Source organism: Montipora foliosa, chromosome 4 (assembly GCF_036669935.1).
Source record: "Montipora foliosa isolate CH-2021 chromosome 4, ASM3666993v2, whole genome shotgun sequence".
In the NCBI taxonomy this organism is placed as follows: domain Eukaryota; kingdom Metazoa; phylum Cnidaria; class Anthozoa; order Scleractinia; family Acroporidae; genus Montipora; species Montipora foliosa.
This window is the reverse complement of record NC_090872.1, coordinates 39,069,093-39,084,092: the sequence shown is the minus strand read 5'-3', so window position 1 is coordinate 39,084,092 and position 15,000 is coordinate 39,069,093. Positions and strand designations below refer to the sequence as shown.

The following is a 15,000-nucleotide window of genomic DNA, read 5'->3' as shown; positions in this document are numbered from 1 at the left end:
AAACCCATGACCTCTGCGATGCCGGTGCAACGTTTTGAAGCCCACAATTGGGAGAGGGTTTTGTTTCTGTGAAGGACTCGATAATGAAATGAATCTATATTAACAATAGCAAAAATTCCCTCAGTGCCAAGAATTGCAAACAAGTGCATATTACATAGAACAAAGGAAATTGAGAGTAAAAAGTAGGATAAAATCATTTTCTCCTGAATTTCATATTTGCATCTGACATAGACAGTATTTGGCAAGCAAAATGATGTAATATAATATGCACTTGTCAGCCTCTTTTGCATCTTGGCACTGATGGAATTTCTACTAATGTTGATGGAGATTCATTTCAGTGATTGACTCCTTCATGGATTCCGAAACAAAATTAATGAGCCCAATAAATGTACGTGCTCTGAAGTATTCTGCTTCATAGCTCAGTTGGTAGAGCATTGCACTGGCATCACAGAGGTCATGAGTTCGACTCCAATTAGAGTCTTGGAGCGACCTGAATTTTTCAGGTGTCTAGAAGAGATACATGTAGTTGCTTAAATTGTCGACCTTAGTCCGAGGATCACTTCTCTCATTTGTAATAATTTTACTTGTAATGACACAGGTAAAGATGAAGCTATATGAAATCATACAAACCTGGGAAGGAGCAGTTGTAGGTATGGATGCAGTGCGATAAAGATTCTGTGATCTCAAGCTCTGGAAATCAAAAATGGCAATAAAACGAAGCTTACAATTCAGACTGATTTGCCATAAATCAAAATAAAATTGATCAAAAAGTAAGTAAACCTATCCTTACCTCACTTTTCTGTGATGATTCCTGAGCACTTAATGCCTCAGAAATTACTCCTGAGATGGCTGAGGAGAGCAGGTCTTGTCAAGTCTCATCTGTGCACCAAAAAATCAAAACATTTAACCACAAGCCCACAGGCATGAATTTCATGAGTTTGCAGTTATATTAAATCACAAAAGTGTGATTTATCGCACTTTGTGATTTATAAATCGCACCCGCGATTTATTTATAAATCGCAAATATGTGATTTTCAAATTGCAATTTAGGTGCGATTTATAAATCTCAACGTTACAAACTTTGCAATTTATAAATCGCATTAGGTTACCAACTTTGCAATTGTAAATCGCAAAGTTGATAACTTTTGTGTTAATATATTGGCAGTGCTTCTCCAAGGGTAAAGGGTAAAGGGTAAAAGAATAAAGGGTAAGGGGTAAGGGGTAATATTTTCAACCAAACTTTTTGCTGAAGTGCTTGGCACAGCCATCAATTCCTATTACACCCTGTTGAAATGGCGCGAACTCGATTGCACGGTCCAAGAAATTGTTTTGTTTATGATTAATCTTTTTGTGGAAGCAATATTATGGGTGCCCTATGAAGGAGAGCACAGCAGACCAAATCCTACGAATGGAAATCTGCATGTAGAACTTAAGACTTGGATCTTTCAGCATTGCAATTGAACACAAAATCAAAAAAAAAATAATGGTTTGCTATTGAAATCTCGAGAATGAGTGCAATTAATTAATAAAATCCGCAAATAAATCCACGTCAGGATTTTGTTCTAATGAAAATCAGAAAAATTTAAAAAACGATCTCTGGCTAAAATGATTAAAAACTACGAGCTTAGCCAGAGATAGTTTTTTAAATTTTAACTATGTTTCATCCTGGCTGCGGCCCTTCAATATTTTCACGAAAATCAGAAAGATCGCGATTTTGAAAACGGATTTCCAATCGAACACACCCTAAACATGGGCGAGGTTTTGAGCAGCAACCCACCTCCCAGTATGTATAATTGAACTGCATGTGAGTTTTGTTATAACTTTCAAGGAACTTGAAAGACAAAGACGAAATGAGAGCAAAAAGGTAATATGATTATCGCTTGTGGTAATTCTTAAGTCAGGGGTCAGGTTGTTGAAAATTAAAGAAATGCTAAATTTTGTAAGATAAATACTAACTCTTTACCCTTTACCCTTTTACCCTTTGGAAAAGAGCTGCCGTTTATAAATGTGTTATTTATAAATTACAGGGCCACTTTTGTGACATTTGATAAATAACACAAAATATAGGGAAAAAGTACTTAAATAAATATATAAATTTTTACATTTGGCACCCCATAGACCCTATGCAAAAATGGCTGCCTTTAAAATTATTCTTTTGTTCATATTCAAAATATCCCAAGTAACCTCGTTCGGGATAACAAATTCTTTAGAATTTTTTTTATTTTTGTCTCAAAAACGAGGTTAGTTGGGCTATTTTGAATATGAACAAAAGAATAATTTAAAGGCAGCCATTTTTGCATAGGGTCTATACTCCAGCAGCACAAACGCTACGAACGATTTTCGTTTTAGTGTTAGGGCTATACTTATAAATTTAGTGCCACCTTGAACTTGAATAACAATTCATCAAGCAATATTGGATAGTGTTTTGCCGCTACATCAACATTTACATCCAACAATGTTGCATGTGGAATCCAACTTTGTTCGATAGTTTGGCCAGGGCTTTACTGTGTCACTGAGGTATACAATAAAGTTACGTGAGTGCCTGAGTTGATTGAAGTGTGGTCGCCAGTGGTGGACATTTGACTTAGAATGGAGACCCAAGGACGGGAAAACTGACAAATGTCAAAACATTGATGCTGCATACATGAAATATACGCTCATGTTCGGATACTTACATAACAATGAAATACTGTAGTTTCTTCATAATGCCAAAAAACCGCGATGGCCGCACAAGATAAGAAAGAGAGCAGGGGCAGAAGACTTATAAATGAAACAAAGTGCTCTAAAGAACAGGATAATAGAGCCTTCTGAAGGTTACTGTCTCTTAAGCTTCCCAAATTGTCAACCATGTTGACAGTTTCGTAGCTTCGTAGCCGCTCCTATAGCAGGCGCGTAACACAGCGGCTAATTTATTAAAACAAGATGGCGGATCAATTGAAGGTTTGTTACGTTGGCGTTATAGCGAACAGACTGTCTAGGATTTCTGTTAGAAACAACTTAGTTATTTTGGCTAGTTAGATAATCGATATCGAGCATGGTGTGTAGTCATTAATTTTGGTTCAGGAGCAGATTAACAACGTCAATTTAATTCAGACCGTGTACCGGTGGCTCAGTTTGTTCATGTTGACATCGGGCTGTCAGGCGGCAGGTCGCTGGTTCTAACCCCGGTGGGATCAAAACTCAGAATCTTAAAGTAACTGAGGAGAAAGTGCTACCTTTGTAATTTCATCTGCAAATGGGTAGACTTTCAACTGTTCTTGGATAAGGATTATAGCGATATTTGTTGATGACAAACATTGACGTCACAATTCTTTTGATATTCAAATTTGCCAACCACGGAACAAAAGAAGGCAGCCTTATTTCAACAGCCAATAAGGTTCTGGTTGGCATTTTAATAACGATGAGTGATGTTACGAGAAATATCGCTATAAACCGTAGGCCCTGTCTCACAAGTTCCCTGTTGGACGTTAAACAACCCACACACATGCACTATTCGAGAAGAATAGGAGATGAGGTTGTTGTGGCCCTCCTGATTTGATATGATGCCTCCCGCTCTCTCAATTTTTATCAGATTCTCCCGATTGATCATGGAATTCTGAAAACAAAGAAAACAATAGGTTATGTTAATATATATATTTTTTGCAATCTGAGTGTAAAATGTTACGCATTACACTTTCTTACCCTATAATATTCTCGCCCAGTCTCTCCATTGAACACTCTGTGTTGTGCAGACTCATAAGGCCAGCCGTCATACTCCATTATCGCGGACAAGCATGGCCGAGACTCCAGTGGTAAGAATAGACCTTACAGAATACCCCAAAAATGATGTGAAACTGTAGCAGAAACAGCCATTACAAAATTAAGTCAACTGCTGGAACATGCAGCTGCAGATGTAGATGTGCATTTGATAATGCTGAATACTGTGGCCAAACACATTTAACATTGTTGTTCATACCTAAGAACAAAAGAAATGTTGGATTATGTTGAAGGCGATGTTTGAAGGAAATTTGTTCAACATCATTCAACATTGTACAATGTGGTGGCCAAACAAGTGTAACATGTTGGATCCAATAATGAAGTGAAACTATGATCCTTGCAGTTATGGATGCAATTTTTAATAGCCAGTGCATTGAGAAGCCTGAAAAATTCAGGACTTCAACAGGGTTTGAACCCATGACTTCATGATGCCTGTGCAATGCTCTAACCAACTACGTTATGAAGCCACTGATGTTGGTGGTCATGTGGTCATTTGTGGATTCAAATGTTCCTGTGATGAATATATTAATGAATCAATGAATGAAAGGATGTATGAAATGAATCATTGATTGAACTGCGGATATGAAATCAAGTGAAGCTTTGATCATTCTTTAAGACTAGCCGTTATGGAGGCAAATGTAACAAGTACATACGGAAGCCTGAAAATTTCAGCACTTCAACAGGGTTTGAACCCATGATCTCGCATGCGATGCCAGTGCGACGCTCTAACCAACCGTGCTGTGAACACACAAATGACCAGCTGGCAACATAATTATTGGCTTCATAGCTCAGTTGGCTAGAGTGTTGTACCGGCATTGTGAGGTCACGGGTTCAAACCCTGTTGAAGTCCTGAATTTTTCAGGTTTCTGTACGTACTTGCTCAAATTGTGTCCATAATTGCGAGGATCATAGCTTCACTTGATTTCATATCCGCAGTTCAAGGTGTGATTTATTTCATATATCACTTAGTTCATTGGTTCATTCATCATGGGAACATTTGAACCCACAAATGACCAGCTGCCAACATCAGTGGCTTCATAGCTCAGTTGGTTAGAGCATCGCATGAGGCATTGTGAGGTCACAGGTTCAAACCCTGTCTATGCACTTGCTACAATTGCATCCATAACAGCAAGGATTGTAGCTTCACTTGATTTCACATCCGCAGTTCAATGTATTATTCATTTCATATAAAATAATTTATCACTTCATTCATTGGTTCCAACAATGTTGGATGATGTTGAACCAACCTGTTGAATCCATTTGGCTGGGTCTTTTCATGTAAGCCATCAGTGAGTTGTCAAAATGTCATCTTGAATAAAAACAACAATCAAACAATTATTGAATTTGGGCATTACTAAACCACAAAACAGCAAAACACCGAAACCAAACACCAAACACTCTGTATGACCCCACCATACATTGAATACCAACTGACAAAGATTAGATCTGAAATTAAATATCGTTTTAGGCCCCTAAACGTTATAGCCCCTAATTCATTGAGATTAAGATTAGGATTACATGTATATTAAGACTGAGATTAGGAGCAAGAACGTTTTAGGCCTAATTTAAGGCCTAAAACAGTATTTACTCTCAAATCCAACCTTTGTTGGTTAGTATTCAATTTATGGTGGGGTCATAAATGGTGTTTTCAAATCGGTGCTTTGTTTCACTTTTTACTTTGAATTTTGAGTCTTTTTCTTGGCTATTTTGCTGGGTAGGGTTTGCAGCTGGTAGAATATATTATTGCCTGTTTTAATTACTTTTTTTCCTCTGTAGGAAACTGATATTGCTGTTCCAAGTGACATATCTTTCAAAAGTCAAGTATTCGATTTGAGTTTTCATCCAAACAGAGACTTTATTGCTGCTGGAGAAATTGAAGGCAAAGTAACAGTGTAAGTATACAATCCAACCATAAACATTCTTTGAAAGAAGGTTGCTAAAGGGGGCCAGGCCTTCTGATATGGTGCAATTAAAAAACAAAAATTGTGCGAAATTTTACAGGGCATATTATGTGATAAGAAAGGACTATTGTGGGAAAAGACTTAACTAATTAGAGTGTAATGTGAAGTGCTAGGTTTCTACCCCATATGAACCATGTGAGCGTTAAGCCCTGGCCAAACGAAACGCAAGTCATCGCAAGTCGACGCAAGGTTTGTTACTTGCGCTGACTTGCATACCGTTTGGCCACCCACTTGCATTCACTTGCGAAGACTTGCGACAACTTGCGTTTGATTTGAACAAGTTCAAATTTTGGACGCAAGTCCGCCCAACTTGCGTCTCGTTTGGCCACTCAACGCAAGTGGATGCAAGTTTTCGCAAGTCATTCGAACTTTTTTGGAAACCTTTTAGCCAATCTGATGCCGCTGTTTGAGCAGGAACCTCAAACTATTTCGCGCCTTTCGCGCTTTCATTTTGACAAGATGGCTTCTGTCACGGAGCAAAATTCGGAAAACTTAAGCCCTGGAGGGCTAAAAGAAAACAAGGATAGGGAGTTAAAAAAACATAAGAAAAACGAAAACCATAACAGGAGACCCAGTAGCGGTGCAAGTATAAGCAGCAGCTACAGTGAAAGTAGCAGCTCTTCCGAGTCTGAGCCTAGGAAAAAGAAAAAAAAAAAACAAAAATTCTGCTACTTTTGCAAAGGACTTGCGCTCAACTTGCGTCTCGTTTGGCCACCCTATCGCAAGTGAACGCAAGTCTTCGCAAGTGAGAACTTGCGTCGACTTGCGATGACTTGCGTTTCGTTTGGCCAGGGCTTTAGCCCTACTAATGGAAATGGGCCCACACAAGGACAGAGAAAAACTCTGACCAGGGTGGGAATTGAACCCACAACCCTCGGGTTACATCACTGCTCCTCTACTGACTGAGCTACAAGGTCAAACGGGAGCAAGCCGAGGGAACTGAAGATGTTAAAGGGGCTAGGTCACGCAATTTCAGGCAATTTCAGCAGTGATCGAATGGTCATATAATTAACTAAAATATCAAAATAACTGTTCAAAACTATAGAAGAACTCCAACAAAACACAGGGAAGCCAAGAAAGGACATGGATGGACAAAACTGGAGAAGATTGAAATGGATTGAATTTGGGTAAATTTGAAAAATGTCGGCCCACCTTTTTTCAAATTTATATCAGTCTATATCAAAATGTCATTTACAAAGCTGGAAGATCATTCTCAGTTGTTATGTGGCCGTGATTTTGCAAGTGAAAGACTCTTGCTCTGCCAATTTGACATTTAGAGCTTATAACATGATGGCATTTGACAGGATGTGCCGATGCGGATCCGCATAATTCCCTAAAATCCGCATCCTCACCATAATTACAATATTTTCCGCATAAAACTGAAGAAATGCCTGATATTAGTGATAAAGCAGCTGATTACCACCCTCACAAACACAAAAGCCAAAGAGATTGACTATTTTGAAACGCTTATTTTCCTGATCATTGAAGAAAACACGCCATTTCGTTTGCAAGATGAAAGTGCGTAAGCAGTTTCCACTCATTTTTCGGGAATGAGCCTGGACTCTAGTTAAACCGTTTTCATAACATACCCTAGGCTCGAAACTTTTGAAAAAGATACAAGGTATGAAAATTTAGTCGCAAGTTATAGCAGCAAATTAAATCGCATCATTTGTAACTCTGGTAAAGTAGGGACAATCATTGCGATGAAGTTGTACAAAACAAAGAGCCCGCAATACGTATGTGTAAAAAAACGCTGAAAATGGTGAATGATCGATGGAATGGATCGTGGTTCAACCACATCACAATTTTGCTCCATATCTCCAAATTGAAACAAAATGCATGACAAGAAACAAAATATTTTTTTATCGCTTTATTTCTTTTAGCAAAAGTTTCGGCAAAATGCCGATTACTAACCCTTTTATTTTAACGGTGAATGTTGGTCGCAAATTGGCGACTCGGCCAGATATCTTAATCACAAAAGAGAAAAAGCGACTGTATTGGTCGCAATTTCGAGTCCTGATTTACCATAAGCATAATACATTGGACGGGCCTAATTGGTCGCAATTTCGAGTCCTGATTTACCATAAGCATAATACATTGGACGGGCCTAATTATTAGTTCTATAAATGTTTAAATTTCTGCATAATCCGGTGTAATTTCCGCATAATCAAAACATGTTTCCGCATAATATGGCCAAAAATTTCCGCATAATCTTTAATTTTTTTCCGCATCCCATCAGAAGCCCTGTTATAATTAACAAAATTAAACAAAATTACCTAAAATAGCATGACCTAGCCCCTTTAAAGTCACGGCAATTACAAGTACAAGGAAGGATTATGTTTTTGCAAACGTTGGCGGTGTGGGTTCAATTCCCACCCTGGTTAGAATTCTTCTCTGCCCTTGTGTGGGCCCATTTTCATTAGTAAGGCTAATGCTCACGTGGTTCATATGGGGTAGAAACCTAGAGTGCTACATGGCCAATGTTTGCAGAAACGTAACCCTTTATTGTGTGAAAAACTGTGCAAATTGTGCAATTTTTTCCTGAGCTATTTTAAGCTTGTTTTACTAGGTTTCAGAGTAAGACAACAACTTTTGTGTTGCTTTTATTAGTTTGAACATTAGGGAACAATAATTAGGTATCTATGTTTACTTGACAAATCAGCTATTAAAGTGTACACCAATGCGAGGTCTTATCCATGCCCTTAGCACAACTAAACTGGATAGGAAGCACATATGAAAATACAGTAGCTGGTAGTTTCTTGCACATTCTTAGTAAACGTATCCTGACTTAAACTTTACAATGTATGTACAGTGAATTGCTGTTCATATCACAAATTTGGCGGAAGATGCAATCATGTCTTCTGATTTAAAGAAAGAGCGGGCATTTTCTCTACAAGTATAAACTATATTTGAAATAAGTTGCCAATCTTCGGTCGATCTTCTGCTACTGACATGAACATTTAAATTCACTTGTTGACATGTATCAGCAATTCTGATTTTTTGGCAACTTGAAGACAAGGATTTACTTGCACTGTGCCAATAGGCAACTCTTTTAGATTGAAAACTAGAATCATTGGCCTTGTAGGTGCAGGAAGGGTACTGAAGGTTGAAGAAATATGCTCCTCGTTGCTGGACACGGTTTAATAATCGTACAACGATGAAAGAGTCCTACAATACAAATAACAACAGAACAATACTAAGACAAAGGCCTACAAGCTTAAATAAGATGATACATAGATGTAGTACAAACTAACTTACAATAATAAAGTGGTAAGTAGAGTTCTAATCCAATGTAGCTATGAATAAGATGACTCTTCGAACGTAACTCAAACGTAGGATCCCCCCCCCCCCCCCCCCCCAGTCCAGGAACCTGTTGTCGGGTGCTGGACTCAATGTTCCACCCATTTGCCAGTTTCGGGTTCGTATAGTTTCGGTGGTCGCCTTGCACGGTTAGGGTGGCTATGTGGAAGTGACGAAGGCGGTGAAGGTGGTTCTGGCCCTGGCGCTTCAGGCTCCACCCTGTCGGGCAGGGGGTCAGCTATGGGTGTTAGACCAGAGGGTGTTTCTGCTGTTTGGGTCGGCGGGGGGAAGAGGTTGTCCGCGCTGCCTTTGCAGGGTTCTGGTGCTTCCTGGCCGAGCTCGAGTGCCACTGTGCCGCTGGGAGGTGGCGATGCTATAACAAGTTACAAAAGTAGTGGAGACACTTCACCTTCTTGGGGTGTTATAAATGTATCTATTATCTCTCACACTGCAGCCCCCCTCCCCCCTTATCAGTCTTGGAATGTTGAAAACTTAAACAGTCAACATTGAAAGGGGAAGAGGGGAGGGGAAGTGGGAAAGGTTTAAATTCTAGATACGTCGAGTATTGGAAGCTTGAAAAGGTGTTTTTTAATGAAAGTGCTTCAACAATTTTGCAACTAGTTGTACACCCTCAAGAAGCGCGGTTGCGCCACGTCAGTCATCCTGATCTGTCTACTTTCACCCTGTATTGGTCATTCCTGGTGGATTCCAGGACCAGCCCTGACCTGTCCCCCTTGTGGGGTTGGGGACCTCGTTGGTTCTGTTGGAACACACTTCATCTCTCCCGTTAGAGTGGGGGAAGCCTGCGGATGACACACGGTTCTCTGTGGTCAATGCCAATATTGAATTCTGGGCCACCGTCGGTCGAGAGCTCCTCTGGCACATCAAATGTGGAGAAGAATTTGCGTAAGTGGTGGACCAAGCCTACGGATCCTCCTAGGTTAGTTCCTGTTGTAGAGCTTAGTACTTCCACCCAGCCTGAGAGGCGATCTCCAATGATAAAGTAATGGTGGCCACCATAATTAAAGAAATCGGCAAAGATTTGGATGGTGGTGTTGTGGGTATTGGAGGTGTCGCTGCTTGTGATGGCACATTGCTGTTGCAGTCGGCACATCTGTCTCTCGTCTCTTAGATGTCCTTTGACATGCCAGGCCACCAGACGATAGCCCTAGCGCGCTGTTCCATTGAGGATACTCCTTGGTGGGCCAAGTGGAGATGCTGGAGGACTTGGTGGCAGGACTGGGTCACTGCGGATGGTTGCCATCAGTGCTAACTCGGCCAAGTCTGGGTCGCTTAGAGGTCCAAGAGAGAGATCTTTTCCCTAGCCCGAAGGAGACGGGTGTCTGGAGGTGGCATCAGCGGCTTCGTTGTATCGTCCAGGACAGTGTACGATGGTGAAGCGCCAAGGTAGGGTCCTCTGCTTTAGTCTGAAGAGGGGCGAATTCGATATCTCATCCAGAGTGTGATCACCCAAGATTTTTACCAGCGGTTTGTGGTCGGTGACAACGACGAGATTGTCGCATCCTTGGGTGAAATATTGCGTTTGTTTGAGGCCCCATGCCACCGTGAGGCCTTCTCCTTCAATGGCCCCGTATCGCTGCTCTGCAGAGGAGAGGAACCGTGAGACTGCTAGTGTGATTTTCCATCCCTCCTGACAGCAATCGGGTACTCCAGAGGGGCAGCTGCAATGTTGTTGGTGTAGGAAGTATCCTATGCCATGGTTGGACCAATCGGGGCAGAAGCAGGTACGTCTTTTCAAGTCGAAGATCTCTACGCCCTCCCGAATGGCTTCGACAGTGGTCTTCTTTAACGTTTGGAAGGGTGCTTCCAGCTCGGGGGACCATTCGAACTTGCAGCGTGGGCTCAGGAATGGCTTGAAAGGTGCCATTGTGTCACGCAGTTGTGCATAGTTTGTCACTTGGTTAACAAGGCCAAACCAGCTTCTGACGTCTGTTGTGGATGCTGGGGAGGGAATCCAGGTACTTTGGGAGGGGTTTGAACCCCGTGAAGTCTACGCTCTTTTAGGCAAAATGGAATTTAGCCGGGTTCAACATGATGCCAGACTGTCCTACCCGTGTGAGAAAGTTGATGGTCCTCTACCAATGCTGCTCCAAGTCTGTGTCGTAGTGGATGATGTCATCGACACCACGTTTCTTTCGTTCAAACTCTGAAAGGATGGCGTCGAATCATCGATTGTAGCCATCCCCGGATGACAGGAGGCCTTGAGGTGCTCTTTTATAGCGCCAGCGACTGAAAGGAGTGATGAATGTTGTCAGATGCAGGGGAAAGCTGTGATAGCCGTTCCTGGTGTCAGTCACCGTCTTCCAAGTGCCCTTTGGTACTCAACATGCTAGGTGGAAAGGCGATTTCATGGTGAACGTTCCACGTTGGCAGTATTTATTGAGAGGGGAGAGGTCCACTGTTCTGCGGGGGGAGCTGTTGTGTTTCCTGGTCACCACCATGCGGTGGCACCATGTCACTGGTTCTCCATACGATACACGTTCAACTACACCGAGTGCTTCGTCGTGAGGGAGGTCCTCGTGCACTTTCTTCTGCCAGTGGGTAGGTATGGTTGCGGGGTATGCAATGCCTTCAGTGTGGCAGTGGGGTCCACAAGTATTTCAGTAGATGGGCTGTCCATGCATGGCAATGCTCGATGAGGGCAGGTGTTGAAGGTTGATGAGGCGTACCTTTCAATAAGCCAGGCCTTCATCTGCTGGTTGTTTTCTGGGGTGGAGGGGAATGGCAGCTCAGTAGGATGCAATGGTGGGGTTGTCCTCTGGGGATATGAGCACGTGGAGCCGCTGGAGGTCTGTGGGCTTTCCCAGCCATCGTTGATAAACCGAATAGCATTGGTCGTTGGGGACCTGTGTGTTTCATTTAGGCTGTTTGTCTCACTGGGGCTCTGTGTTCCCCCAGGAGAGGGGAAGGCCCTTGGCAGTAGGCCAAGGTTGAGCAACGATTCATAGGATAGGTACATGGCTCTGACCGAGTTGCTCACATACACCATTGAACGACTGGACGTAAGTTTGCCATTTGGAAATGTTGCAGTAACCTTGGCGAAGAAAGCACCTTCTAGTCGAATGGGAGAGCGGTTAGCTGCTGCCAGACTCAGTCTGACAGGGTGCAGGTCATCACGGGAGAATCCACAAGCGAGGAAGTCTTCTATGGACCACAGGTCTGATTGCGCTGCGGTGTCTGCGTTCACTGATAGGGTTACTTGGTTACGGTGGACTTGGCCGTCTGTGCTGTTGGCTGGATTGTCAACAGAGATGGTGATGGTCACTCTTGAGTGGTCCCTGAGTTGGGCTCGCCTCCATTCACCTTTGGTGAAGATGTGATGTTCCAGTCTGGTGGACGTGGGTCTGCTGGCTGCACAGCTAGCACTTTCAGTGTGTTTGCGGCGGGAACATTTCCGGCGTCGTTGGCTTGTGTGTGCTTCCAAATGGTGTATTGCTGTCACTTGAGATATCGGCTCTGACTCGATCGCCTGGATATTGGCTGGTTGTGGGCATTTTTTCCGTCGCCGCACTCTGTAGCAATTTATGCATACCTGGTGCAGCTTCGTGTTCCATCTGCATGCTCCCTCTTTGAAGACTTTGAAGGAGCCTTTACAATCAGGGTTTCAAGGTTTTTATTTGCCATGATTACATATAATGTATCCGATTGATTAAAGAAAATACAAAAAATTGTAAAAAAAAGGCGAGGAAGCCCATAAAGAAACTATAAGAGCTTATGATAAGATAGCACTGGGACGTAATACAATATATCATTAAAAAGACGAAAGAGTGCACACACACACATTTATCCACAAAAATACAAAAGCGTAAATACTTCGAAGAATTTGATGGTACTAACGATAAAGAAGAAATCTTTTGAGGTTTTTGCAAAACTGAGCGGTAGATCCAGATGACTTAATTTGACTGTCAAGAGAATTGAAAATTTTAGGGCCTTGGAAGCGGATTGAAAATTTTCGTATATTAGTTCGAACTAATGGAATATAAAAATTGCAATTGGATGAGTTTCTAGTATTATAAGGATGAATATAATTAGCCAGTGTAAACATGTCATTAAATGAATTCGGAAGTAAACCTTTAGAGAAGAAAAACATAAACTTGCCTAAATGAAACAAAATAACATCACCGAATTTTAAAACTTCGAGATCTCGAAAATAGGATCTATATGGAAATCAAAGGGCATAAGGCTTCCCTGTCCTGATCTGCTGGGGTTGGGGTGGGTGGGCGACTGGGCTGTCTTCTTTTAGCGTTGGGAGGCTGACAGTGTTGAGAGGTTTGACGAGGGTAGGGCATTTCGCACCATCTCTTTCTGCTCCACTAGTGCAATGACGTCATTCACAGGCTTGTTCAGTATTGCTGTTGTCCCCAGTACAGTCGAACCTCGTTTATCCAGACCTCGATTATTTGGATTTCTCGATTATCCGGACTTTTTCTCTTATTCCAATTTTTTCATGAATATTTATTAGTCATGATCAAGATCCGTAGCCATATTCTTTTTAAAACTACGGCGTTGAAAAGTGAAGTAAAGGCGAGTTTGTTTCGCTTTCAAAAAGCACAATAAAGCAGCGCTCGCACACGTCGTAACTAATGAACAACTTTCGAATGAGTTCTGATTGGCTTAGAGTTGCCCTCTATTGGCTCGTTCGGCGAACAAGCTACACTACGTCACAAATGTTTATTCACGATCATCATGTCCTTGTAGCGTAAGCGATCCGTTCTTTCGGTAAAAGATAAACAGGCTATAATTTTGCGATTAGATAAAGAAAAAAAAAGGAACCAATTTGTCAGCTGAATATGGCGTTAGTAAATGGCAGATATCTGATATCCGCAAGAGCAAAGAAAAGATCATGACGTTTGCTGACACGTGTAAAGGTATTCACAACGGACAGTGAAGATGCAGACCATTTTGTTTTCCAAACGATTTGTAAATGTTTTGTTTCACGATTAAATGTCGCTTTCTTAATTTAATCAGTTTTTGTTCCTCATTAATATTCACATTCTCGATTATCCGGACCCTCAGTTATCCGGACTATTTCGTCTAGTCCCAACAAGTCCAGATAATCGAGGTTCGACTGTACCTGTTTTCGTATTTCGGAGTCGTAGATTCAGTTGAGTAAAACGTTGCGGCTAATGTGGTCGGTGTAGTCAACGACCTCGCCGCACTCGCATGTAGCAGTGTAGGAACATGTCTCTGCCTTGCCACATACCCATGCGGAGAAGGCGCGGAAAGCCTTGTCCCGTTCTTGGTACTTGTTCATTTCTAATCTTGAACATTGTTTCTTTTTTCTTTTTTTTTACCAGTGAAATTTAAATTGGCCTAATTTTGTTTTGTATGTCCTCAGCTACTCTTACTCAGCTTGTCAACAAAACCATTTGCTGCTTGATCTTGGACATCATAAGAAAGCTTGCAGAGCATTGTCCTTTTCCTTAGATGGGTTGTGTGAGTATATTTTCATGATCCTAAACATCAAATATACTCAATTTGAGTCATGTTGTCCATAAACCGACAACCATGTTGAACACAGAAAACTGGTTTTAATTACTCACAAGTGATTTATGCTGTATGCTTTGTTCTTTATGTGTAAATAAGAACCTTGAAGAGCACTGACAAACACTTCCTCTCTATCAACCAAAATGTAAAACCTGAGTTTTCTTTACCAAATGGTCGACCCAACTCAGTTTGTGTGTATAATTTGGACAACCCTCATAATTTTTTATCTAATTCATAATCTATAAAATTCATGTAAACAAAGGAAATTAAGTTACAAAAATCAGTGTTACTATATTCTTCGTCTTTGTTGATGATAACTCATGTTTGTGAAACACTGTCAAGATAATAAACAATAATATTCTCCCCTATCTTTAGTGCATATCACCGTTGGATCACCGTTCAGTTTAGGCAATTTTGTGTAGCTCTTTCTCTGATTTTAGTTTGTTCTAGGGGCAATGCTGGTTGCGCAAGCTTA

The 15,000-nt window shown here is 41.4% G+C and overlaps 2 protein-coding genes and 1 pseudogene across 3 annotated transcripts in view; 1 reads left to right on the top strand and 2 right to left on the bottom strand.

Moving 5' to 3' along the window:
• The window catches only part of LOC138000767 (post-GPI attachment to proteins factor 2-like), a 38,353-nt gene extending 35,504 nt beyond the window's left edge, over window positions 1-2,849 (bottom strand). Inside the window, exon 1 of the mRNA XM_068847409.1 lies at window positions 2,676-2,849. Coding sequence (XP_068703510.1) covers window positions 2,676-2,849 — 174 coding nt within the window. The remainder of the gene's footprint in view (window positions 1-2,675) is intronic.
• A 51-nt stretch (window positions 2,850-2,900) lies between these two features.
• Window positions 2,901-15,000, top strand: part of LOC138000765 (WD repeat-containing protein 55-like) — a 25,212-nt gene continuing 13,112 nt past the window's right edge. Inside the window, exons 1-4 of one of the 2 annotated variants that reach the window (XM_068847407.1) lie at window positions 2,901-2,940; window positions 3,702-3,791; window positions 5,533-5,648; window positions 14,377-14,474. In XM_068847407.1, coding sequence (XP_068703508.1) covers window positions 3,774-3,791; window positions 5,533-5,648; window positions 14,377-14,474 — 232 coding nt within the window. In that variant the 5' untranslated portion in view covers window positions 2,901-2,940; window positions 3,702-3,773. The remainder of the gene's footprint in view (window positions 2,941-3,701; window positions 3,792-5,532; window positions 5,649-14,376; window positions 14,475-15,000) is intronic. The other variant, XM_068847408.1, reaches the window with a different exon arrangement.
• LOC137999403 (uncharacterized) lies at window positions 10,824-14,292 on the bottom strand (annotated as a pseudogene).